At 43.8% G+C, this 27,017-nt stretch overlaps 1 protein-coding gene across 1 annotated transcript in view; it reads left to right on the forward strand.

Moving 5' to 3' along the window:
• The first annotated feature begins 2,403 nt into the window (after window positions 1-2,403).
• The window catches only part of COG2 (component of oligomeric golgi complex 2), a 53,314-nt gene continuing 28,700 nt past the window's right edge, over window positions 2,404-27,017 (forward strand). Inside the window, exons 1-6 of the mRNA XM_062210589.1 lie at window positions 2,404-2,596; window positions 14,837-14,998; window positions 16,136-16,201; window positions 19,497-19,577; window positions 21,488-21,591; window positions 26,372-26,480. Coding sequence (XP_062066573.1) covers window positions 2,525-2,596; window positions 14,837-14,998; window positions 16,136-16,201; window positions 19,497-19,577; window positions 21,488-21,591; window positions 26,372-26,480 — 594 coding nt within the window. The 5' untranslated portion in view covers window positions 2,404-2,524. The remainder of the gene's footprint in view (window positions 2,597-14,836; window positions 14,999-16,135; window positions 16,202-19,496; window positions 19,578-21,487; window positions 21,592-26,371; window positions 26,481-27,017) is intronic.

Below are 27,017 nucleotides of genomic sequence, written 5' to 3' on the forward strand. Positions count from 1 at the left end.
TAAACAGAAAATGAGGCTTTCCTTCCTTGCATGCAAATAAAAGTAATAGGGACTAAAGGTAACTTTTCACCTTGGCTCCTCTGCAGTTTATTTCAATGTCTCCAGCTAGATCCCAGCTGTTGCCCTGATGTGGGACAAGGAGTGAGGTTGGATGTTTAGGTCTGCTGGCCTGGAAGTCACTGCAAGCCCCCAAATGTAATTCTAGCCTCCTATTTGTCAATGAAAATGCCCCTTTTCCCAGGTTGCATCTGCTTCATCGACCTAAGTGGGGGACATTAAGTTCCATGTGGAATTGTAGATTTCCAGGTGGCTTCGCCCCTGTAGAGGTAGCAACGCCCACCGCATAAAAGAAGCCAACTCCTGGGAGGGGCTGCAGGCACTGTGTAGGTGTCTGTTCTCTCTTCCTTCTCCCAGCCCTCCTCCTTTTGGGCAATCCTCCTGCCCACTGACCACTCATGACAGGTATTTCTCTACCTGGGGCAACCCACGCTCACACGTGTATGTGTGTCCGCTTTCTCAGCCTTTGAATAAAATTTACCACTTTTGTCCCTTCTACATGTCTGCACTTAGAATGTTTGTCTTGGTGCAAGACAACAGCCTGAGCCCACACCAGTCCTAGCCATCATGTTTTAACACCGTCAGGGAAAACCTGCTTCAGCAAGGTTTGCCAGGTTCAATACTAGGGAGTGTACGTCTTTGGAATCTGTGCCTACAGTTTTTTCCCCCAAAGAAACCTTTCATTTAAGGAATACAACTTCATGCATTTCATAAGTACAACTTTAGCAAAACAGTGATTTTTCCCACCATACCTGCCCTCCCACCCCCACTCCTACCCCAACTCCCCATCCCTCTTCCATTCCCAGTCCAATTCTCCACTAAGATTCAATTTCAATTAACCTTATCCACAGAAGACCAACTCTATACTAAGTAGAATTCTATAATAAGTGTAAGAGTTCAATAATTTGCACAAAAAAACAAACCCAAACTGCTCCTCAATGGTTGAGACAAGGGCTGTTGGAAGTCATTGCATCTCGAAGTTAATTTCACTTCTTTTTTTTTTCTTAGAAACTTAATTAAGTTTACAGAAGCACCCAAGAATGATACATCTTTTGTGAGCACATAGACATAACTATAATACAACTCTTTGAGGACAGAGGTCCTGCGTGAGAAATTAGTGCACAGTGACTCCTGTTGTGAATTTAACAATTAACATCCTTATGTATGACATCAGTGATTACCTGAGGCTATGCCCATATTTTTAAAAAGTGAACAGTTTCCTAGGTGGGATAACTTAAAATGTAGACGTCTCATGTTAAAGCATCGCCTGCCTGTGTCCCACTGCTTTCTAAAGGCCAGCGTGGTGTTAGTTTGTCTCCATGGAGAAAACAGCACCAGAAGGAACAGTTTATAAAAACAGCACTACAGGAAGCAGAGATTAGCGGAGGGAAGGGTGTGAAGTGAGGGTTGTGGTTGGAATTACCAAGCCCCAAAGAGAGAAGAAACGGAATGAATCATCATCGTTAGGCCACAGTATTCACAGCTAGAGCAAGGGACACGAGGAGAAAAAAACAAGGGTAGACAGAAGGAATAACTTCTCAGGATAAAACTGGGGTCGGGGGAGGGGGGGAGGAGGAGACAGTGTGCAAAATTGGGGGGGGGGGGTTGATTGTACTGCCGCTGGCCACAACACCAAAAGTTGCTCATTACAGTTAAAAATAAATATGCATACTCACACGCTGAAATTCATTTGCTGTGTTTTGACTAAGCAGGCATTGAAGAACCTTCTGGAGACCCAGGGTTGTGCTCTGAGGCTGCCCACTCTGCGGCTGAGCCCAAAGTTGAGCAGAGGTCTCCCCAGCTGACCACCTTCTTCTCAAGGGTTCCCTATAACTGAGCCTATGGGTGCCCAGGCTGGAAGGGCAGCAGGGAACACCCGCCCCCGCCCCGGAGGCCTCAGTGCCCAAACTTCAGCAGTGCCAGCCCACAGGCACCAGGGAGGGATGAGACTCAGGGGATGTAACCCATTGGGCATGAGGGCCAGACTACCAGGCGGCCGACAGTCGGCCTTGGCTACTGCTCTCTGCATAACCAAGCGGAGCAATCTCAAGGCCGAAGACACTGGCAGAGCTACAGGGAGATGTTTCCCAGTAGAAACGATGGGGCAGGGAGGGAGCCCCGCTTGCCCCTCTGCCCCACCCTTCTAGGGCTCAGGTGTCCCTCCCTGGGAACTGGCCTAACGGGAGCCCGCAGGACCCTGCAGTGCCGCTCTCTGACGCACGGGGGCAGCACGTCCAGGACAGCCCAGCGGCGGCGATCCGCGAGCCTCTCTTGGCGGCGGCCAGGCGCAGACCGGCCCGCGGCGCCCTAGCTCATTGGCTGCAGCGCGGGCGCTGCCATGTTGGCGGAAGCGGAGCCTCCTGTGCAGTGGAAACTGTTCGTGGCGGTGGCCTCCGCGTCCGTCTGCGCAGCCTCCTGAGTCTTCGCCTCGCTCGCGTCTCGCTGTTGAGAGGCGGCGGCTTGCGAGATGGAGAAAAGTAGGATGAACTTGCCCAAGGGGCCGGACACGCTCTGCTTCGACAAGGACGAGTTTCTGAAGGTGCGCGCGGTCCCAGCTCCCTGGAGCCGGGCCGTGGGGTGCCTGTCTCCGCTGTGTCCTTCGGGGGCCCTCTCCTAGGGCTGCTCCTGCTGCCCGCGCCCTGGGCCACGCACGCCGCGCCGCGGGCTCTCGGCCAGCTCCTCGCTGCACTGGGCAGTCTGTTGCCCGCAGGTTTGGCAGGTGCAGGCTGGAGCACTCAATCTCTGTCTAGAGTCGTGCATGTTCAGTGGAAGGCGTGGAAGTTGCGGGGCGTGTGGTTTTGAGCTGTCTGTAACAGCCCTTGTTATCCGGCCGTGTTCTCCTGCGGTGCAATCGGATTGTCAGGCCCCCCCTTGTCGGAAGGAAGCTTGCTGATCAGCGCCTTGGAGCTGCATACGTGTATAGGGAACAAATTTCTAAACCCGTGTACAAAACCCTTGTACCTACCTGGAGGTCGTGTCTGGAACCAAAAGCACCTAAAAGTCTTGGCCTAGCGTTCATCTAGAGCGTCCAGAATGCGATATTTGAAAGCTTAGAACTCTCCTGCTGACTCCGTTGCAGCACAGCCAGGCAGCCCATTCATTCCTCTTTTTCCTAAAGTTTGCCCCATTTCTTCTTACGAGGTGAACTCGAGGTTGACTTGCAGATGAGTGGGGGACGGGAGCCTACAGAAAGGAGCTGGAAACTGAACATTTCACTGACGAAGTTGCAAAAGGCACAGCTTTGAAAAGGTCCAGGCTGTGAGTCAGAGCTAGGAGGATCTTTGCCCACCGAGGTGTCTCCCTCTGGGTCTGCACTTAAACCCATCTTAAAAAAACAGAGTTGTTTTAAGGACTGGGAAAGTTGACATCGCGTTGTAGTTGGTTTCAGTGTTTAAAAAGTTAAGAGCTTTGGCCCACTGGTAGACACCTAAAGTTTTGAACAAGTGAGTTTAGATCTGTGACTGTCCTGCGTTTTTGGATGGCTTTATGAGTTGCAACCTGTCTTTTGCTCTTTTTAGGTTAATTGGCCTCTTTTTGATATTTGTGTTCAGATCACATCTCCAGATCTGTAGTGTCACGTATTTGTGGATCTTCCCCAGCATGACCCTGTAGTTTTTAACGTGTGGCACGTGTCTTGTGCTGTGTGGTGAAAGATGTGTCTTGAATGGCCTATCTGAGAGATCTGGAAACCCTTTGTTCCACCCCCCGCCTAGGAACTGCCCTTCAAGGAGGGTGGAAAGAAAGAACACTGAGTGGAGAGGGCACCAGAGGAAAAGGCTCTCAGCGGAGATCCGCGACCTAGCTCTGACTTCGTCTCAGAGCCCTGAAAAATCTTACCCATCCCTTCGTTCAGGCCCAACCCCCAGCACCCTTTCTGACCTGCTGGCCCTGCTACCACCTTTCTCCCCCTGAGCTGACAGAATGCCTTTGGTAAATGCAGCTTCAGGAAGTAGAAGTCAAAGCAGAAGTTGTAAAGAAGAAATAGGGAGAGAGCAAATGGGGGGAAGTGGTTGGAATGCCAGCTATTCCATACCCTTCATCGCTCTGAAACCTCTGAATATGCCATTGCAGTGTGTAGTGCTGTAAGTGGGATCGCTTCTTAGGTAGAAGAACAGGTATAGAGCACCTGTTCCGTGGTGAAGTGTTGATTTTCTAGGTGGAACCAGAAGATAAAGGTCCCTTGTAGGTTGTTTCCTTCTAAGAGACGTTTTCTTTTTATGGCTCTGTGATGGAAAGGTGGGGTGGTACGCTTCCTGTCCTGGTTATATTTCTAGAGTTGTGTCTCGTTCAGCACATTTTGTAACTGGATGGCTTTTGGACCCTTGAGAATGCTGGGTTAACGGGTGGACATTAGGATAGCTGAAATTATTTGAAAGCTAGTCTGTTGATTGGAACCTATGGAATTGCTTTGGCAGAGATGGTGATGGCCTGCTGCTGTAACAGGAGCAATTGTTCATTCAGTCAGCAGGCACTTGCTGATCGTGTACTGTGTGCCAGCCAGCAGTCTAGACGCAGAGGCACAGAGATAGATAAGATGTGGCCTGGGCCGCAGAGTGTAGTGACGGGGAGCACTTGCGTGTTAAGAGATTGCATTTAGCGCCTAGTGGCTGGAGTATGGCAGAAGGGCCAGCAGTGAGACCAGAAAGGTAGATGGGATGGGGCTGCAAGTTGTGAAGGGCCTTGGATCCTATACCAAGGGGTTTGAGCTCGGTACAGCATTTGTTGTGGCACTATAATTAGATTGAAAGCAGGAAATGACACGGGCATAATCTGTTGCATTGGAGCTGACTGGTAGCTGGAGGCGGACTACTATTCTCTTAGGGGTGGCAGCCAACTAACAAATAAAATAGTGCAAAAGATAATTGGTTGAATGTTGACAGGGATGGATTAGACCTGTTTACCTACATGTACTGTTAAATCACATCCCTTCCCTTCTATGTCAGAATAGGAGTCCATCACCTGCTTTGCAGAAAAAATGAGGGGCCATCAAGGAGGCACTCCTTTGTCTTGCTTGTGGCCGTCTCCTTGCATTGGTAGCTGTTCTGTCTCTGTTCCTTGCCTGTTGTTTGGGGGGCTCCCCTTCTTCCTAAGGTCTGCCATCCATGCTTAGATCCCATCCTCTCTTGCCTCTCTCAGGACTATTGTCCTCTTCCCCCCTCCCTCTCCTCTCTCCCTTCCCCTCTCCCTCTCCCCCTTTACCATTGACTTAAAAAAAAAAAAGATTTATTCATTTATTTTGAAAGTCCAGAGTTACAAAGAGAGAGAAGAGACACAGAGAGATTTTCCATCTACTGGTTTGCTCCCCCAGATGCCTGCAATGGCCTGTGCTGGGCCATGCCGAAGCCAGGAGCCAGGAGCTTCATCTGGATTTCCCATGTGGGTAGCAGGGACCCAACCACTTGGGCCATCTGCTGCTACTTTTCCTAGGCCATCAGCAAGGAGCTGAATCGGAAGTGGAGCAGTCCGAACATGAACCAATGCCTATATGGGATGTTGGTATCTATCTCCGGTAGTGGCTTAACCCACTATACCACAACTCCTGCCCTCCTTTAACTTTCTTTTTCTTTTCTTCTCCTTTTTTTTTTTTTTTTTTGACAGGCAGAATGGACAGTGAGAGAGAAAGACAGGAAGAAAGGTCTTCCTTTACCTTTGGTTCACCTCCAATGGCCGCTGCGGCCAGCACACCGTGCTGATCCGAAGCCAGGAGCCAGGTGCTTCTCCTGTCTCCCATGTGGGTGCAGGGCCCAAGGACCTGGGCCATCCTCCACTGCACTCCCAGGCCACAGCAGAGAGCTGGCCTGGAAGAGGGGCAACCTGGACAGAATCCGGCACCCCAACCGGGACTAGAACCCGGGGTGCCAGCGCTGCAGGTGGAGGATTAGCCTATTGAGCCATGGCGCCGGCCCTCCTTTAACTTTCAAACACACTCCTGTTTTATTCTCCACTCCACCTTCTCACCTCCAGTTATTGCCCTGTTGCTCTCTCCTTATCACAAGCAGCTGCTCAGGAGCTGTCTTTAGTTTCTCATCTTTCACTCTTAGACTCACTTCATTCTGGCTCTGGCCCCATCGTCCCACTAAACAGTTCTCACCAAAGTTAAATCGCTGTTAGTCATTGCAACAGACATTTTTCTGTCTCCAAGAAAGACCCTCCTTGTTTGCTTTCTGAGATCACCTGCTTCTGTTTTTTGTTTTGTTTTGTTTTGTTTTGATCTCTCAATGTCCTTGTCTGTTTTGCATAATCATTCTCCTCCTCTCAGCCATTCCCTGGCTGGTTCTGGGCTCAGTCACAGGTCCTCTCATTGTCACATGCTGTACGTGTTCCCTGGGTGATCTGCGCTGTGCAGCCCCATGGCCACCTGTGGGCAGGGGACATACTTTCATATCACTGGCCAAAGTATGTCCTGATCACCAGTCCCCACTTCTCTGACATCTCTTTTTCAAACTCTGCAGGTTCAAACTGAATGAATGAAAAGCAAAAACAAAAAACCCAAACCACTGACCTTCAAATCTATCTTTCTTCTGGTATTATGTATCTTAGTAAATGCTCTGTTATCCCATCTAGTAGTGGGTCAGAAAACCAGAAGTCATCCTTGGTAACATCTCTCCTGCACCTTTCCGAAACCCAGTCTGTTACCATTCCCTGTGATTTCACTTCCCGAATACCTTTTGAATCTATCCACTTCTCTCATTCTCCTCTTTCCCATCTTCCTTTTGAGTAACCTTTATCTCAAGCCATTGTACTAATAAACAAACTGTTCTTCCAAGTCTCCTTGCATCCCTTCTTTTCTTTTTCTAGTACATGTTCTGCATTGCAGGCCAGATGCTTTTTTCCACAATGCATTGTTTGGTCTTGTATATTACAGCAGGCGACCAGTCTTGACCTGGTTATGAGAACACATTTCCCAAAGCATTTAGAAATCTTCCAGAGCAGCTCATTCCATTACAGGCAGTTTTTATTGGCATGTGTTTTGTTTCTGTGCTGAGTAAAAAATTGTCCTGCATTGACCTTCTGTTCATCAGTTCCTTTTGGCCTTGTTGGCTCACTGGGCTGCCATGTAATTCCTTTTTAGTGAAAAGAGAAATTGGGGTCCTCCTGGTGACACCCACAGTGTGTTAATGAACTAGCAGGAGATAAACTAGTGACTGAGGCTCCTCCCTATTCTAATTGGATGAATTGGGAATATTCAAACAGGAGTGTGTCCAAGAAGAAAATGGTTAGCTGTTCATGTCTCTTTGTGTTGTGCTGTTGATGGAATAGCAGAGACCTGGGGATGTGGGCCCCAGTTTCGGCCTTACTGACTGCTCCTGGGTGACTTTATACAAGTTGTGGGCCTCTGTGAGCTTCAGTTTCCTCATTACTGGGGTGGCACTATAATTTTTGCTCTCTCTTGTAGCTCTTAACATTTTATATTTCTGTGAAAAAAAGAAACTGGTTGTTTTGGTGGGTTTGCAGGTAAGGAAACTGAGGCCCAGGGTCTTGTGATTTCCACTAAAGTCACACGGCTGGGTGGGGCAAAGCAAGCCTATATCTTCTGCCATGCAGGCTTAGTCCTGGAAGAAGTATTAATGTGCCACTTTCCTCTTCAGATGGTGGGAGCTTTGGGAGGGATGACATTGAGGATACAATCATACAGATGTCACAAGGTCTGTATGTTGCAGTTCATACATTTTACCAGCAGGGACAACGTTGAGAGCCCTCTCTCATGTTAGAAGAAATTCCAACCCATCCAGTGGTCTGGGTCCTTGGGCTGTAGATCAGATATAGTAAATGTGACAGGAGAGGTAGCTGGGCCTTTTAGGGTGTACTCATTGACAGAAGTAAGAGATGCTGCCCGACAGAACAGGAGCAGAGGAAAGTGATGGAAAGCAGATCCTGCAGCAGTTTGACAGCAGCCCCGTCCAGTGTTGCTGAGTGCCCTACACGATTCAGACTTCATCATTTTCTGACAACTGTCTAGGTTCATTATTTGACTCCAGTTCTTCATGGAAAACCTGAATTCTGTTCAGCCTCAGTTTGAGACAGAAATAAATATTTTTGATAACTGCCACAAAAATTCTGATTACCTGTAGTTGGAATTCAGACAAATTGATTTTGAACCAAAATTGTCTTAAGTGAAATACTTTTTTTGATGTAACATTAGACATACATAGTTTATTCAGTTGGCAGTTGGTAAAAAATAGTTCTTTTGTTTGCAGGAAAAAAAATTCTTTGATTGTCCTTGCTTTTGACTTTCCACTTAGCTTCTTGCAATATTGTAGAACTCACCCCTTGAATAAAATGTTTAATTCATAGCCTTTTGAGTTATTACTTGTGATATTTCTTTATTTAATATTAATTAGCAAGAAGTATGATGTAAATAGATTTTTTTTTCTTGCAGTATTTAACATTAAATTTCTCTGCACATTCGACTAATCACAAACTGGCTTGGACTTCTGATTGTAGTAATCAGAACTGAACACTTCAGAACTAGGTCATTCCGCTAAATAGCTCAAGAAAAGTAAGCTAAAACGCCACAGAGATTATTATTGGTGTTAAACTTGGACATCCCATATGGGTGCCAGTTCAAGTCCCAGCTGCTTCACTTCCAATCCAACCCTCTGCTATGGCCTGCACCCTTGTGTGGGAGACCAGAAGAAGCTCCTGGCTCCTGGCTTCAGATCAGCTCCGGCCATTGGGATCATTTAGGGAATGAAGCAGCAGATGGAAGATCTCTTTCTCTCTCTGGCTGTACCTCTCCCTGTAACTCTGTCTTTCAAATAATAATAATAATAAAGAATGAACTCAAATGTTTGTTAAATGGCTATAACAGGATATAGATTTTCTTTGCCTTTTCATAAATATGTCAGACATAGCTAATAATACTAAACAAAGAAGTCAGACATAGATTGATTAATCCATTCAAGTAAAAGTTCCTTAGAATTTCAATATTATTTTATGATACTTCTAAGATCACATGTCCATAGATCTGTCCATAGATGATGTGGAAAACTCTTTAGTATCCATTTTGAGTTTCTCAAGCTTGAATAATTTGCTAACTAAATAACATTTTAGAGTGAGTTTTGGGAAACACAAGTGTTTGACCATGTCATGTTCCCCTGGGACACCTTGTGTTGGAGCCAGGAATGGATTTGAGAGCAGGGGATGGAGGGGAGAACTTCAGGGACATTTTACACATGTGCTGTTCTCTGAGCCAGGGTGCTCTTCCTACAGTGTTTCCCATGGCTAACTCCTTTGTAGCATTCAGCAAGGGTCTTCCCTGGCCACCCAAATGAAGGTGCCTCCTCTTTGTCACTCGCCTTCACTTCATTTTATTTTCATTGTAGCACTTATTGCTATTGATTACCGTTTATTTGCTTGCATGTTTATTTTTTCCATTAAAATATACAAGGGCACTTTAAAGGTTATAGGAAAATGGAATTAAAAGGTAAGTTTGGTATAGATTTTTTTTTTAATCCATGTGTCATTTTTTAAAAGATTTATTTAAAGGTAAAGTTACAGAGAGACAGAGAGGGAGAGAGATACCTTCCATCCGCTGGTTTACTCCCCAAATGGCCACGACGGTTAGAACTGGGCCGATCGGAAGCCAGGAGCTAGAAGCTTCTTCTGTGTCTCATGTGGGTGCAAGGGCCCAAGCACTTGGACCATCTTCCATTGCTTTCCCAGGCACATTAGCAGGGAGCTGGATAGGAAGAGGAGCAGCCAGGACTCGGAACTGGTGCCCATATCGGATGCCGGCACTGCAGGCACAGTGGCGGCCCCTGCGTCGTTTTCCATAAAAGCTAGACAGCAGTTTTATCCCCTCCGGGCCTTACTTCTGAAATCTTCTGCCACCTCCCAACATTACCACCCTGGGGACCAGGCCTCCACCAAATAAACAACCTTGGCAGGTGTGTTGTGGCCCAGAGTATGGTGTTTCTTGCTGTCGCTCAGTGAAGTAGCCAAAAGCTGTTCATCATGTCCAGTTGATTGATGATGTGGTCTACTGTACCTTCCTGGTTTTCTGCCTGTGGCATCTGCCCATTTTCTAGAGGGGTGTTGATACTTCCAACCATAATAGGGGATTCATTTGTTTCTTGAAGTGCTGTCAGTTTTTGTCTTATTTGACAATTTGTTGTTAAACACATACACACTTAAGATTGTTATATCTTATTAGAGAATTGTCATTACATTATTATAATGTGGTTCCCCTCTTTAATAATTTTTCTTGCTTTGAATCCCCTTTGTCTGAAATTAATATAGCTACTTTAGCTTTCCTATTACTGTTTCCATAAAAATTATTAATGTATTTGAACATTTTATATGGTAATGTTTAAGTTCTTTCTGTTTAAGAAATGAAATGATTCACATAACCTTCAATTCAGCATTTGTGAGTGATTTCTAGGACCTGTGCAGGCCTCCCCACTGAGGGTTCATGCATAGCATGTGTGCTTTATTCCTGTTTGTGGTTGAGGAATACTCTCTTGTAAGGATACACCACAGTTTGTCTTCCCATTTATTAGTTGGTGAATGTTTGTTTCCGCTTTTTGCTTGTCATGAATTAATGCTGCTATGAACATTCATATACATGTTTTTATGAGAATATCAATTTAAAATTTTTAAAGATTTACTTGAAAAGCTAACTTAGGGAAAGAGAGAGAGAGAGAGATTCCATCTGCTGGTGTAGTCTCCAGATGACCACATCAACTGGGGCTGAGCCAGTCTGAAACCTGGAACCTGGAGCCAGGAGCTTCCTCTGGGTCTCCCACATGGGTACAAGGGCCCAAGTACTTGGACTGTCTTACACTGCTTTCCCAGGCACATTAGCAGAGAGCTGGTTTGGAACTGCAGCAAGTGGGACTCAACCAGCACCCATATGGGATACCAACATTGCAAGTGGCAGCTTAAGCCACAACACTAACCCCAAGAGTTATCAATTTTCAACCCGGGTATATACACAGGTATGGAATTACTGGGTAATTCTATGTTTAGCTTGTTGAGGAACTACCAAACTGGTTCCCATAGTGGCTGCATGATTTTGCGCTCTGAGTGTATCAGGGCTCCAGCTTCTCCACCTATTCACTAATACTTTTTCTGCTTCCCTCCTTGCCCCCACTTTTAAAAATGATAGACCTCCTGGTGGGTGTGAAATGATATCTCATTGTGATTTTGATTTGCATTTTCTTAATAACAAATTATGTCAAGCATCTTGTGCTTTTTGTCCATTCATATAATCTTTGGAGAAGCATCAATACAAATCCTTTGTCCATTTTAAAATTGGGCTATTGGTCTTTTAATTGCAGAGATGTAAGAACTCTTTGTGTATTTGGCGTACTAGATCCTTGTCACATACATGATTTTTAGATGTTTTCTCTCATTCTGTGAGTTGTCTCTGTGTGTTCTTACCTTTGATGAATGAAAGTCTTTAAGCACCATTTTTGTCTTTCTTTTTCGTGTCATATCTAAGAAACCATGGCCTAATCCCAAGCCATGCACATTTCTACCTTTCTTTCCTTCTAAGAGTTTTATATATATATATATATATATATATATATATATATATATATATGTATATATATATACACATATCTTCCATCTGATGTTTCACTCCCCAATTGGCCGCAACGGCCAGAGCTGCGCTGATCCAAAGCCAGGAGCCTCTTCCAGATCTTCCTCGTGGGCGCAGGGGCCCAAGAACTTGGGCCATCTTCCACTGCTTTCCCAGGCCAAAGCAGAGAGCTGGGTCAGAAGTGGAGCAGCTGGGTCTTGAACCAGCATCCATATGGGATGCCAGCGCTTCAGGCCAGGGCATTAAACCGCTGCGCCCGAGTTGTACAGTTTGAGCACTTATATTTACATCTGACCCATTTGTGTTAAATTTTTTGAAGAATGGTATGAGATTGGTGTCTAAATTTATTATCTTACATGTAGATGTCCAATTGTTCCTGCACTGTTATTCTCCCCACTGGCACCCTTGTCAAAAATCATTTGTAATATACAGGTTTAAAGTTCTTTTTCAATATTTAATAAATCTGTAATGTAAAGTAGAAGTATTTTTGGTGAATGAAATAAGTGTCTATTGTTACCAGCCACTGCAATTTTGAGGTTGGTTATTTTCATCAAAAAATCTACTGGATGCACAGATGTTCTAAGTCACTTAGTTCTTAGGCTGTGTGACATTGGTTTATCTGAAAACACACATGTAAGTGGCAAATAGAGTTTATTATTATGTAGTGACTTTTTTTTTCCTTGGAGCTGGGTTATACATTTTAGGATGATTTCATCAAGTTCAGATCTGGATAGAATCTCGAAGAATATTTATCTGAGGCAGGTAGTGTGATCTTGCCCAAAATCATACAACTGGTTAGTAATAAGGTCAGAATGAGAAGATGAATCCTGTTCCTGTCTTTCCATAATGTGCTACATAATGGTGAATGAAGGGAGTTGTCTGAGGTCACCCCAGCAAGCGAATGTGCAGACCCAGATAAGGAAGCTGATGGGTTTTTTTCTTTTAAAAATTACTAATATATTTATTTGAAAGGTAGAGCAACAGAGACAAAGGGAGAGGCAGACAGAGAGAGCAAGAGATCTTCCATCTACTAGTTCACTCCCCAAATGGCCACAACAGCTAGGGCTGCTAACCAAGATCCAGGAACTCCATCCGGGTCTCCCACATGGGTGGCAGGGTCTCAGGCACTTGGTCCATCTTCTGCTGCCTTCCTGGGTGCAATGGCAGGGAGCTGGATTGGAAGCAAAGCAGCAGGACTCGAGCTGGCACTCTGATCGAGAATGCCAAGTAGTGGGAAGCAGGTGGTTTTACAGTAAGCAGCTGTGAAAGGGTGGCTTGGTAAGAAGTCCTCTTAACTGATACTATCAGGGCAGGTACACAACCCTAATAGTTTATCTTTTTTTAAAGGTTGACTTATTTATTTGAAAAAGTTAGGGAGAGAGACAGAGAGAGGTCTTCCATCTGCTGTTTCACTCCCCAGATGGCTGTAACAGCCAGGGATGAGCCAAGCTGAAGCCAGAAACTAGGAGTTTCATCTGGAGCTTCCACCTGGGTGGTTTGTGCTGCTGCTTTTCCCAGAACATCGGCATGGGGCTGGATCGGAGCCGGTGCCCATCTGGGATGCCAGTGTTGCACGTGGCTGCTTTGTCTGCTGTCACAATGCCGCCCCCTCCCCTTTTTATTTTTTAAAGATTTGTTTATTTGAGAAGAATTACAGAGAGAGGGAGAGAGTATATACATTTAGTCTTCATTGATGTGGTACAGTGCTCTTGTCTGAGAACAGATCTCCTGATTGGATTTCCATATTGTGCTTTTTGAATGCAGTTTCTGTTTCTTGAAGTTGAGTGACAACCTGAAGGCATAAGAATTTGGATATAGAGTCCCTTCCACGTTTATGGTTATCTTACCCATATCTAATGCAACACAAATATTCTTAGCAGTTTGCCTGTATCAGGTTTTTCCAGAGCACCTGCATTAGTTTTCATAGAATCAACTCTTTTTCTTCATCTTTTGTCAGTTTACACAATGTTTAATACAATTTTGAAATTGTGATAATTAGTTCAGGCAGTATTAGCAAGTTTGGGAATCATCACATGTGATTGTTGGTGATCGAGTAGCTCAAAATCACAGGTAAAGTAGAAGGTAACCTGCTAGCTATGGGTGTGTCGGCCTGCCAGGGCAATCAAAATGCTACAGAGGGGAGGCAGAGAGCACAGTTCATCCTGTGAGGCCAATAGGAGTTGGTTCAGCAAGCTTCCGAGAACCTATTCAGTGGAATACTCAAAATCTATGTGAAGTATTAATACAAATTTGTACATATCACAAAGACATCCAGATTGTATTGTTTTACGGGGAAAAGCAGTTTACATAACAGCATGAGTATTAAGATTTTGTGAGAGTATGTGTGTATGTGTGCATGTTTGTGAAAAAAAAAAAAAAAAGAGATCTGGAGAGATATGAATCACAGTGTTAAAAATATTAATAGTGCTTATCTCCAGAGCATGAGAGTGTGAGTGCCTTTTTATTCCTTGTGTAAATTCTTTGAAAGTTTTACATTGAATATTTGTTGCTTTTAAAAACCTGTTTCCATTTTGAGAAGAGCCTGACTGAAAGGTATCATTTTTAAAAATAAACTCCATTGAATGGGGCTGGTGCTTTGCCTCAGCAGGTTAAAGCCCTGGTCTGAAACGCCGGCATCCCATATGGGAGTCGGTTCTAGTCCTGGGTGCTCTTCTTCCTATCCAGCACTCTGCTATGGCCTGGGTAAGCAGTAGAAGATGGACCCTTGGGCCCCTGCACCCACATGGGAGACCCGGAAGAAGCTCCTGGCTCCTGGCTTCTGGTCAGTTCAGCTCCGGCCATTGCAGCCATCTTGGGATTGAACCAGCAGATGAAAGTCCTCTTTCTCTGTCTCTGCCTCGCTCTGTAATTCTGTCTTTCAAATACATAAAATAAATCTTTAAAAAAAAAAAACAAAAAACTCTGTTGTGGAATTTAGACAACAGGAGAGAATGTTATAGTTAGGGAGCTGCCTTCTTGACATGTTTATGAAGTCAGCAAGCAGCTTTATGTTGTCATGAGTAGTAACCCAGAGGTGTTTTCTTTCTGCTGCAATATAACCTTGTCAATGACAGGAATGGCTTCTCTCTCTCTCTCTCTCTCTCTCTCTCTCTCTATATATATATATATATATATATATATATATATGTGTGTGTGTGTGTGTGTGTGTGTGTGTGTATATAAATGTGATATGATTGCAGTAATTTTTTTCTCTTTTGGTTTACCTTTCAGGAGGATTTCGATGTTGATCATTTTGTGTCTGACTGTAGGAAGCGGGTTCAATTGGAAGAACTGAGAGATGACCTGGAACTCTACTACAAACTTCTTAAAACTGCCATGGTCGAACTCATCAATAAGGATTACGCAGACTTTGTCAACCTTTCAACAAACTTGGTAACATTTAAATCCACAATCCCTACCAGTCACTGAGTTCACATACACACATAGTCTCTCTGACATGTTGATTCTTACAGGTGCTGAGCATTTTTAGAAACCTTTTAGTTGATTTTCACCCAGAACTTTGAAGAGCTCACTAATCTTAATAAAGAACCAGACTTTCTTGGTAGGGATTTTTGTTTTGAGTTTTCACTCCTTTCAGACAGTCCTAACCTGATTATTTTCTGAACTAGTTGTTAAGAATTAGTGAAGAGCGGAGGATGGTAGTAGCAGAGTGGTTGTTTATTGTTAGCTACTAGCTGATTACCATGAAAGCTCACTGGTCTACAGTACATTTGCAGGAAATAGTTAATTTGCTTTCAGAAACATGCCAGCCAGAGCTAGGTTGAGGGAACATTGGCCAGGATTGATCTTTAGGAGGCTTAGTTTTATAAAAAAATAAGAATCATTTGTAATGATAATATCAGTTATTTGTAAGTCATTTAGAGATGCTTGAGCCTTAAGCTTCCAATCTTTACCATTTAGCCTTCTTACTCATGTTTCATTTTGCTTTTAAGTATGTTTGTCCAGAGAAATAGAGAGAGTAGCCATTGCCTTGTGAATTCTGAGAAGCATTAAAATTAACAAGCATATTTCTTATGGGGAAATGCACAAGTACAGTAAATGTGCCGGTAGGATTAGAAGCCCAGAAAATTTTATTTCCGTGCTATTTAATTTGGATTTTTCTCAAGGGTTATAATGTTGGGAAGAGATACAATCTGTTAGACTTTCACATCAGCCGGTTGAAAGTCATCAATTACAGACAGATAGCTATTCACCCCCTGTTTAAAAGTTTTTAAATTCATTTAAAAATTTCATTCAGGGGCAAATCGTGCATGAGTAGGCCTTGATTTATTGTGACTTCCCTTATTTTTAGAACTTTCATGTGTATCAACAGGTTTTTTTTTTTTTTTTTTGGAGGGGGAATAGTTTAATTTTATGGCAAAATAACACTTCTGTTATTAGTTACTAGCACACGTCCTTTGTTGTACACAAAGAGTAATCCAAGTCTAATACTGTTTCGATCATCAAGTAGGTACTCAGCTATTACTCTTGATTTTGATGTGTTTCTACCAACATTATTTTTGCCTTTAGGTTGGCATGGACAAAGCTCTAAACCAGCTTTCTGTGCCTTTGGGGCAGTTACGGGAAGAGGTTCTGGTAAGTTTCCCAAGTAATGTTAAGCAGTCTGCCCTGAAGTTTGATATGCTTGTTTCCCTCCCCCAAGAAAAATTCCTGGCCGGCGCCGCGGCTCACTTGGCTAATCCTCTGCCTGTGGCGCTGGCACCCCGGGTTCTAGTCCCGGTCGGGGCGCCGGATTCTGTCCCGGTTGCCCCTCTTTCAGGCCAGCTCTCTGCTGTGGCCCGGGAAGGCAGTGGAGGATGGCCCAGGTCCTTGGGCCCTGCACCTGCATCGGATACCAGGAGGAAGCACCTGGCTCCTGGCTTTGGATCGGCGCAGCACACCATTTGGGGTGAACCAATGGAAAAGGAAGACCTTTCTCTCTGTCTCTCTCTCTCTGTCTAACTCTGCCTGTCAAAAAATAAATAAATAAATAAAAGAAAAATTCCTTTGATCTGTTAGGTGGTGGGTTTTTTTTTTTCTTTTGTTTGTCTTGTTTTGTTTTTGAATTGTTAGTGATAGCAGTATTCACCCTCAACAAAGTTGTAATGATTCTCCATTTTTTATATGTGGTGCTGCAACCTGAAAAACAATGTTCGATTCGAAGATGACAGATTCTCAGAGTAGACAGGTTTAAAATGTGGAGGAAAGAGAAGAAAGCTGTTTGAAAATTCAACTTGTTACTGCCACTCTGTTGTATGTAGGTAGTCACCAGCTTACAAATGCCAATATTTTAAATACTTGTAACTTTATTATAAATTCTATTTTATGTGTAGTTTGATTCCTAGACCAGTCTACAAAAACTGTTCAAACCTTAACATAATTTAAGGGTAATAGAAAATTAATGCAGTACCTAGTAAACATTGTATTTTAATGTTTCTCTGATACAATGCGTGCTATGGCAGTGGGGCTCCTTAACCCTCAGCCACAGGGTCAGAGACTCCATCTGGATGAACAGTAATTGAGGGAGTAGTTTTGGCATCACTTCCAGCAGCAAACTGTATTACCCGCTGCTTTCCTGTTGGTCCACCCCCATTCTCTATCAGGTACCCTGACTTCAGGGCCCTCTTAGCATTGATGAGCTATAGAAACTTGGTGCACTGTACCATCCCATCATCACCTGCATGTGTCCCTACACGATCATGTGGAGCTTCAATGGCCTTAGGCATCTAGCACCTGAAACAGTGCCTGCCACATAGTTGGCAGTCAGGAGATGACTTAAATAAACATTCAGTGCAGGTACAATGCTGAAAAAAATGCAGAATAACAGAAATGTTAGTGCTTAGAAGTCCATAGGAGGGGTAGACAGAATTTCTAGGAGTTAAGTCTTGAGCTGTATCTTGAACTAGCAGGTTTTTTTTTTTTTTTGAACTAGCAGGTATTTTTAAGAAGCTTGTTAAAGTACTTCTTCTAAGAAAATGGTTTTTGTGGTTCAATGTTGGATTCCACATTGACCTCTGCATGTTGGATTCCACATGGCTCTCTGTGGCATTCTTGTCTTCTTTTAGGTGTTTTTCCTATCCCCAAGTCTCCAACCTTGCAGATAAGATGTTTCCCAAAAGTCTTAGCCACTCTTCTGTCTCAGACTCTACCATCCCTCTGGCCTTGTGGCTCAGCCTTACCTTACTGCTTGCCAGCATCACCACCCCTCCCTTTTCCCACAGCAATCTTGATAGCCACCTTTTCTAATTGATTTAGCCACAGGCCTTTCTTTCCTTTTTGACCCAATTCATAATGCTACTGTAAGAGATTCTGAGACCACTGAGGGATGATATTGTTTCTGTCTTATTCATCATTGTTTCCTTATTAGTTTGCATTTACTAGCCATTTCATGACAGGTGTTCAATGAGTGACCAAATTCACTTTTTTATAGAAGATTTGTGATTTGTCTAGTTTATTTCAGTATCTGTCACCGTCATTTGGCCTCAATTCCTAATTAGCCTCATGTTTGGCTTAATTCATGAGCTTCGGGACATATTTTCCACCTGTGACCTCTCCCTTCTCCTTCCTATTCACCCTGTGCTTCTTGATTCCCAATTTTTTTTTTTAAGATTTATTTATTTATTTGAAAGTCAGAGTTATACAGAAAGAGAAGGAGAGGTGCAGAGAGAGAGAGAGAGAGAGAGGTCTTCCATTCTAGTTCACTCCTCAACTGCCTGCAACGGCCAGAGCTGCACAGATCTGAAGCCAGGAGCCAGGAGCTTCTTCCGGGTCTCCCACACGGGTGCAGGGGCCCAAGGACTTGGGCCATCCTCTGTTCCTTTCCCAGGCCCATTAGCAGGGAGCTGGATTGGAAGTGAAGCAGCTGGTCCATAGCAGAGAGCTGGATCAGAAGAGGAGCAGCCAGGGCTCGAACCAGCTTTCCCTGCTACACTACAGCACCAGCCCCAGGTTCCCAATTTTTATAAAACTATTTTTGTCATGATACAACCTCAGTGCTTGAACTGCGTAGTATCTAATCTGAAGACCTTTCCTGGGCAGAGTCTTCCGAAATCAACCCCTCTGTGTTTCTGCTTCTCTGGCATAGACTGCCCTGCACCTGGACGTGTGCTTCACTGACCTTGGACCTGTCTGACTGTTCAGTCTTCCCACCTTTTGTTTTCTTTTTTTAATATTTTATTTTATTTATTTTTTTGACAGGCAGAGTTAGAGAGAGAGACAGAGAGAAAGGTCTTCCTTTTTCCATTGGTTCACCCCCCAAGTGGCCGTTACGGCCAGCATGTTGCAGCCGGCGCTCTGCGCCAATCTGAAGCCAGGAGCCAGGTGCTTCCTCCTGGTCTCCCATGCGGGTGCAGGGCCCAAGGATCTGGGCCATCCTCCACTGCCTTCTCGGGCCACAGCAGAGAGCTGGACTGGAAGAGGAGCAACCGGGACAGAATCTGGCTCCCAGACCAGGACTAGAACCCGGGGTGCCAGCACCACAGGCGGAGGATTAGCCTAGTGAGCTGCGGCGCCAGCCGCACCTTTTGTTTTCTGTCTCCTCTCCATGCCCGTCAGCAGTGACAGATCTTCAGTCCTCCTCACGTCCTACCCTCTGCTAACTAAGCACCCTCTTGGCTGAGGTTATCCTTTCTCTGTGTGTCATCTGTGATGTTTATTGTGTATGCATCATTTTTCTCTGGTGGTAAATCCTGCATGACCTTGCTTTATATGTCGTTTTGCCCCTAAACCATGAATTTCCTAGACAGCAGTTGTACCTGATATTTTATGATTTTGTCAATATCTGCATAAAACTGATCTGTAGCTATTAAGTCCTATGAATTGAATTAAATGTGTAAATTTCATAATGTTACAAGACAGTACTTGCAGTTCATTTTCTTTATTTTTTTTAAAGAGTCTTAGATCATCTGTCAGTGAAGGAATTCGGGCAGTAGATGAACGAATGTCTAAACAAGAGGACATTAGGAAAAAAAAGGTATACTCAAATATCGTAACATTAAAGTGTCGACTCACTCTTGCACCTTGTCGTTCCGAGCGCTTTCAGGCCCGTGGTCCCAGTTGCCCTTCCTGGTACCTCTGCAGAGAAAAGCATGCTGTCTCTTGTATGTAGGGATCGAAGCCTAGCAAGGCTAGTGAAGGGCAGAGCTTGGGTTTTCTCACTCCAGTCTCAGTAAAGTCCTGTAAATAGGAGGGGTGGAGATAAGTAATTTTTTAAGGGATTTTATTTTTATTTATTTGAAAAGCACAGTTACAGATACAGAGAAAGGGAGAGATAGAGAGAACTCTTCTATCTGCTGGGTCACTCCCCAAATGGCCACAATGGCTAGGACTGGGCCAGACCAAAGCCAGGCGCTTCTTCCAGGTCTGCCAAGTGGGTAAAGGGTCCCAAGGACTTGGGCCATCTTCCACTGCTTTCCCAGACATCTTACCAGGAGGCTGGATCAGAAGTGGAGTAGCTGGGACAGGACCCAGTACTCATATGGGATGTTGGCATCATAGGCAGTGGCTTTACCTGCTGCACCACAATGCCAGCCTCAAGTAATTAATTTTTTTTAAAGGCACAGAAAATGTCTTATTCTTTTTGTGCTTTGATTTATTCATGGGACTGGCATTGTGGCACAGTGGGTTAAAGCCCTGGCCTGGAGCGCCGGCATCGCATAAGGGTGCCAGTTCTGGTCCCAGCTGTTCCTCTTCCAATCCAGTTCTCTGCTATGGCCTGGGAAAGCAGTAGAAGATGGCCCAAGTCCTTGGGCCCCTGCACCTGTGTGGGAGACCCAGAAGAAGCTCCTGGCTCCTGGCTTTGGATTGGCACAGCTCTGGCTGTTACAGCCATCCGGGGAGTGAACCAGCGGATGGAGGACCTCTCTCTCTGTCTCTACTTCATCTGTAGCTCTGTGTTTCAAATAAATAAAATAAATCTTTTTTTAAAAAAAGATTTATTCACATAGATAGCTTGAGGAATGAACTAAAGGCTCCTCCTCTTGTCTTCTCATCCTTTTTAGTCATGTTTTCTGTTTGAAATAAGAATATAGAATTTTAGTGGTACCTAAGTGGTGACTAAATTAAAATTCCTTGTGATTTTAAAAGAATAAACAGTAGTAACTGACAGTGAAGCACTTTAAAGTTTAGCAAGCATATCATTTTTCTAGCAGCATTGCCAAGAAAGTGTTCTTAATCATACTTTAAAGATGAGGGAATGAGTGGGCTTTCCAATGCAATCTCTGAATATTCCTCTGCAGGTTTTTGGTTTTGGAAAAAGGAAGATGTTGCTCTCATTTTGTTATGCTGTTGCTTCTTTCTTTTTCCCTTTTATATATATCTCAGCGTGCAGTGCCTGTACTTTTTAGTGGTCCTATGTTTTAATTGTACTTCTTGTTTTTTTTTTTTATAATTATAATTACATAAGAGCAGACTTAGACTTCAGAACTTCTTTTTTTTAAGACTTATTTATTTATTTGAAAGGCAAATATGATTAAAGAGCTTGCCTTCTGTAATAAATGTCTTCAATGAATTGACAGTTAGCTGCTTGGATGCATCATGCATATACAAATAGGATAAATATGATCAGAAACTAAAATTACAACGTGAAGAAAGGGTCTTAAGAAAATAAGTGTTGTGCCAAAAGAAAGGTTCATTTAAGATGGGGAAAGAAAGATGGAATAAGAGTTAAGACTGTGAGAAAGCAAGCACATCTTGTTCTTTGTTTTTTAAACTATAAACTTGTGTTGCAGTATTGAAATAAGCTTGTTCTAGAAAGCCAAAATTAAGATTTGCACTTTTAAAAATTCATGTTTATGGAATGTTCTAAGTATTCAACGTTGACTTTTGTATTTAGTATGAGAAAATAACATAAGAGTGAACTTTTTTGGTTTTCATTTTTTGTAGATGTGTGTGTTGAGGCTTATACAAGTTATTCGATCAGTTGAGAAAATTGAAAAAATCTTAAACTCTCAAAATTCTAAAGAAACATCTGCACTAGAAGCAAGCAGGTAAGGATTCTTTACGGAATAAAGCATGAACTAATACTTTATCTCTGATCTGGAAAAAAAAAAAAAGAAAATTTAAGTCTGTGGCCCTTTGTTTTAAATGCAAGTATAACTTCAGAAAAGTGGGGTGTATGACATGTTAAAGTTTATGATACATGTTCCTTCAAAGCCTTTGTGGTTATAGGCTTCAGTTCCAACACTCATCTTGAGTGAATCAGAGGCAGCGTGCTTTGTGTGGAATATTTTTCTCTATGGACTAGCAAATCCTTATTGATATTCAAGGTTTTAGACAGGCCAGAGTATTACAGGTGATGTGCCTTGAGGTTCAAAATGAGCTAGCATTTTATCATTAAGAAAGAGGATGGAGCATATTTAGTTAAAATGCATAAACAGCAAAGAAAAAGCTTATGAAATGAAATGATGGCCATTTCCTTTGTTTTACTGTAACTTTCTTATTACCTTCCTATTCTGAATTTAAAAACAGCCAGATGAGTGGCTCAAAATGAGTTGAAAAGCTGGTATCAACACAATCTGGAAGCCCAGGTGTGATGGAAAGATCATGGTTTATATTGCCTGAGCCAGCTGGGTAGCCTGGGTCAAGTTATTTCCACTCTCTGTATCTTAGTATTGTCATCTGTAATGTAAGGTTCATCGTAACTCCACTTGGTAGGGTTGTTTGGCAGCCTTGTGAGAGACCATCAGCTAGTACAGCCGTAACATTTTTCTGCAATTAATATGTGATAAACTGCTGGAAAACCAGCCAAGACCAAATTGCATATACTTGTCCATAGTCCCGATCAGACTGTAAAAGCATGTTGGATTTCTTAGTTTTAGGAACCAGAATTTTTAGATTGAGAAGAAACTTAGAGACACCATGCTCCATACCTCTCATTTTGTAGATTAAGAAATGAGACATCGGGGCCAGCACTGTGGTGTAGCGGGGAAAGCCGCCACCTGCAGTGCCGACATCCCATATGGGCGCCAGTTAGAGTCCCGGCTGCTCCACTTACGATCTAGCTCTCTGCTATGGCCTGGGAAAGCAGTAGAAGATGGCCCAAGTCCTTGGGACCCTGCATCCTCGTGTGAGACCCAGAAGAAGCTCCTGGCTCCTGGCTTCAGATTGGCACAGCTCTGGCTGTTGCAACCAACTGGGGAGTGAACCAGCAGATGGAAGGCCTCTCTCTCTCTCTCTCTCTCTTCTCTCTCTCTCTCTCCCCCTCTCCTCCTCTCCCTCTCCCTCTCCCTCTCTCTCTCTCCCTCTCTGTGTAACTCTGACTTTCAAATAAATAAATCAATCTTTAAAAAAAAAAAAAGAAAGAAAGAAATGAGACATCCAAAAAGGAAGTGATTCTACCATCTTGCGTCTACTCCCTGTCATTATTAAGCTGTATACATGAGTGGTCAGTCCCTGCCATTGTTTCTCAGCCTGCTTTACTCATGCCCGGGCCCTTCCATTCCTCTTCATCTGCGTCTGTCAGTCACCACTGATGCCCCTCTGCGAAGTCCAGTGGCGCCCCCTGTTTGTCTTTAACTGCTCTGCTTCTTGGTTACACTCAGTGGCGCTCACATCCCCCCCAACCGTGCCCTCACTCAGCATCCGTAATACCAGGCAGTTTTCCTTCCATCGTTTGCCCATTCCGTCTGTTTTCATGGACTTTACCGTCCCCTTTAATGGCAGCTTTGCCAGAGTGCTGCTCTCAGTGCTGTGCTCTTAGTCAGCACTCTCTTGAGCAACCTACCCACCTGGCTACCTCTCGGGTGCTGATCTCTATCTCCAGACTAGCTTCCCTAGGACTCAGGCTCATGCCATTCTGACCAGTGGGAGGCTCTTGGAAGTTCTGCTGGTGCCTCACACCAATCCTGTCGAAAGCGGAATTCATTATTTTATTTTCCTATATGTCTCCACCAGCCAAAAACCTCACTGTTCCTTTCCTTCCTGTCTTAACCTGTGGCACCTCCATTTCCCTCAGGACCTGGCTAGGAATCTTGGGCAAGTCACTTTCCTCCTCTTCTCCCCTCATCTCCCTCGTCCATGGGCCAGGCAAGTCCAGTGGAGTCTGCTGCCGTATCCTCTCAGTCTCTTGCTCTCGGGCAGCGGCCTCCACGCTGACCTCTCCTGGACTTACACAAGCTCTAAGCAGCCAGATGGATCTTCGGATTTGTCTGATCACATCTCGCCCTTGATAAAGTCTTTTCATGGTGCCCCAGTGTTTTCTGGATAAAGTTTAACTCCTGAGCCACTCTGTGCCGCCTGTCCTGTGCTCTTCATTGTTTGTTCGGAACTGCGTGTGCTTCCCTGACTTCCATAAAGATTGCTGATTGATGTGCCCATCCTGTGTACAGTCGTCCATCTGTGCCAATGGCCCTTTCTGTCACTTCCGCCTCCTCTTCAGCAGCCTGGTTGCCTTTCACTCCTTGCAGATCTAGCACAGAACATGCTCACGCTGTGGAAAGGTAGTTAGTTTTCAAGCTGCTGTCCTAAGTGGGGAGAAAACCATACAAAACAATATGAACTTGTAAAATGATTCTCTGTTGTATTGGATACTCTTGCTTCTATCTGCTTGCTTTAAACTCTGTTCCAGTCAGTTCTATACAGAATGAATAAATAAGAACTAAAAAAGTTACCTTCTGTACAACTCAATTGCAGGACCACCTTCTCCAGAAAGTCTCCCATCACTTAGATTCTCCTTCTTGCTGCTTCTATCAGGCCTCTGGGCCATCTAGCTGAGTACTGGGATGTGGGACTGCAAGTTGGTTGGCTTGTGTCCTTTTCCCATCATCTGTAAGGTCCCTGGCATCAGAGGCCTGGTCTTCCTCACTATAGCCAGTGTCTGGAGCTAATAGGTACCTCAAAAGTAACCAGGTATCATCAACTAGTGAGGAATGAGCTTCTGATTACTTCAGCGATTTCTTTACTGTACATGCTATTCCTTTGGAATGTTCCACTTTAAATATAATAGATATTACACTACTCCTTGCCCTGAATCAAGTTTGAGCTTTTCTTTGACTCATATCAGCAATATTGAACTATAGAGAAGGTAAAAACCAGAGCCGTATTAGTTACTAGTAAATTTATCATGGTATAGGCCATAAACATTTAGATAATTTTTTTAAAGATTTATTTATTTTATTTGAAAGGCAAAGTTAGAGAGAGAGAGAGAGAGAGAGTGATATCTTCCTTTCACTGGGTTCACTCTTCAAATGTATGCAATGGCTGGGGCTGGTCCAGTCTGAAGCTAGGAGCCAGGAGCTTCCTCTGGGTCTCTCATGTGGGGTGTAGGGGCCCAAGCACTTGAGCCATCTCCTGCTGATTTTCCCAGACCATTAGCAGGGAGCTGGATAGAAAGTGGAGCAACCAGGAATAGAACCAGCACCCATATGGAATGCCACCATTGCAGGTGGCTGCTTAACCCACTATGTCATAGCGCTGGCACCTACATTTAGATAATTTACAAAGAATACATCCATGGGGCCAGCACTGTGGTGCAGCGGGTTAATGCCCTGGCCTGCAGTGCCGGCATCCCATATGGGCGCCGGTTGTAGTCCTTGCTGCTCCTCTTCTGATCCAGCTCTCTGCTATGGCCTGGGAAAGCAGTAGAATATGGCCCAATTCCTTGGGCCCCTGCACCCACGTGGGAGGCTCAGAAGAAGCTCCTGGCTCCTGGCTTCGGATCGGCACAGCTCTGGCCATTGTGGTCATCAGGGTGTGAACCAACAAACGGAAGACCTCTCTCTCTGCTCTACATCTCTTTGTAACTCTTTCAAATAAAATAAAATAAATCTTAAAAAAAAACAAACACAAAGAATACATCCACACTGGGTTATATTCAGGAAAGAGGAGGGATATCCAGAGCTGACTTTCGGGTTGGTCGTGCTGGGCAGTTACTTTCCTCTCCCTCAGTACTGGTTTGGGTGAATACAGAACTGGGTAGACCACTGGTGGCTTCAGTATCACATTGCATATCCCCTTATGGTGTGGACGTTTTCCTCACTAACTGGTTTGTCATCATCAGATTCAGGAAGCCTCAGCAAAGCCCAGTGGGTGCTTCAGTACTTCTCCTTTGCTCTTTTTATGTCCTTTGGAGTGGTAGTGGTCCTTTATACTGAGCTTTCGAAAAACAGTGCATTAATCACACTTTCTGGCAAAATACACAGTGAACAGCTTTTCACTGAGACCGGAGCATATGGCTTGACTGTTCCTTTAGCTATTTGGTAAAGGTAATTTTTAAGTAAACTATTTTGAGATACTGTATTTGTTGCTGCCGGAGAGCCAGGTTTGTTTACTGAGACAGCAGTTAGGATATTTTAGGAAAAGGGAGAATGAGACAGGTAGAGAGATATAAGATGATTCAGATATAAGTAATAGGATAAGCAGAGAGAGAGAGAGAGGGAGAGGGTGGGGGGGGGGAGGGAGGAAGAGAGAGAGAGAGAGAGAGGTCCTGAATGGGAGAGTTGCAAAAAGTATAAACGTGTATTTGTTCCTACACTGGCCTAGTTCAGCCCTACTTCTGTCTGGGCCCTGTGGCTCAAGGTCAGGCAGCATCACTCTCTTGTACTTAACTGATTCCCTACCATATCTGTGACATGCTATGTATGTGCCTTATAGGGGACTTGGCATAAAGGATGCTGTAGATTTCACCTTGTAAAAAGGTGACCATATAGGAAGACTCTAATGAAAGTTACACAGTGGATGTTAAAGCATTGCATTTGCTAATCATGTGTTAGATTATCTTGGGAATAAAAACTTTAGGGATTAAATTTCTATAATTCTTATCTCTCCTAGCCCACTTTTAACAGGACAGATTTTGGAGAGAATTGCCACAGAATTTAACCAGTTACAGTTCCATGCTGTTCAAAGCAAAGGCATGCCTCTTTTGGACAAAATAAGACCAGTAAGTGGTTTTAGGTTGGTGTTTCAGAATTTGCTAAATAATTTTGGTTTGACCTAATAATGTACCTGATATTGTTAATCTATAGGATTTTAAAGCCAGACTTGAATTTGTTTTTGGTTTTTAGGCTCCTGCCTCATAGGTGTCACACATTACGTATTTTATGTAAAGATTCAGACACATTCTTTAACCTATAGGAGTAAAATTCTGAATTTCATGTAATTGACAGACAATGTGGACAGATTTAATTTACCCAAAGTCCTTGACTGAGCTTTAAATCCACAATGTCTATCATAAAGATTTACTCTATAGCTTAGGAGGAAAATAGCATTTTGTGATTTTATCTAAGTTCTTCTTCAATAAAGCAGAGATTCATTTACACCAAGATTGTGACGAGAAGGGGAATTCAGTCTTGCTCTCCAGGAAATGTTGATATTTTAATTTTACATATATTCTATTAGGGTAAGATACTTGTTATGTGTATCTCTGAATGTTCAGAAATTACTCCAACTAGAGCTTTCATTTCTCATCCATATTTTC

The sequence above is a fragment of the Lepus europaeus genome, chromosome 14 (assembly GCF_033115175.1).
Source record: "Lepus europaeus isolate LE1 chromosome 14, mLepTim1.pri, whole genome shotgun sequence".
NCBI classification, from domain to species: Eukaryota; Metazoa; Chordata; class Mammalia; order Lagomorpha; family Leporidae; genus Lepus; species Lepus europaeus.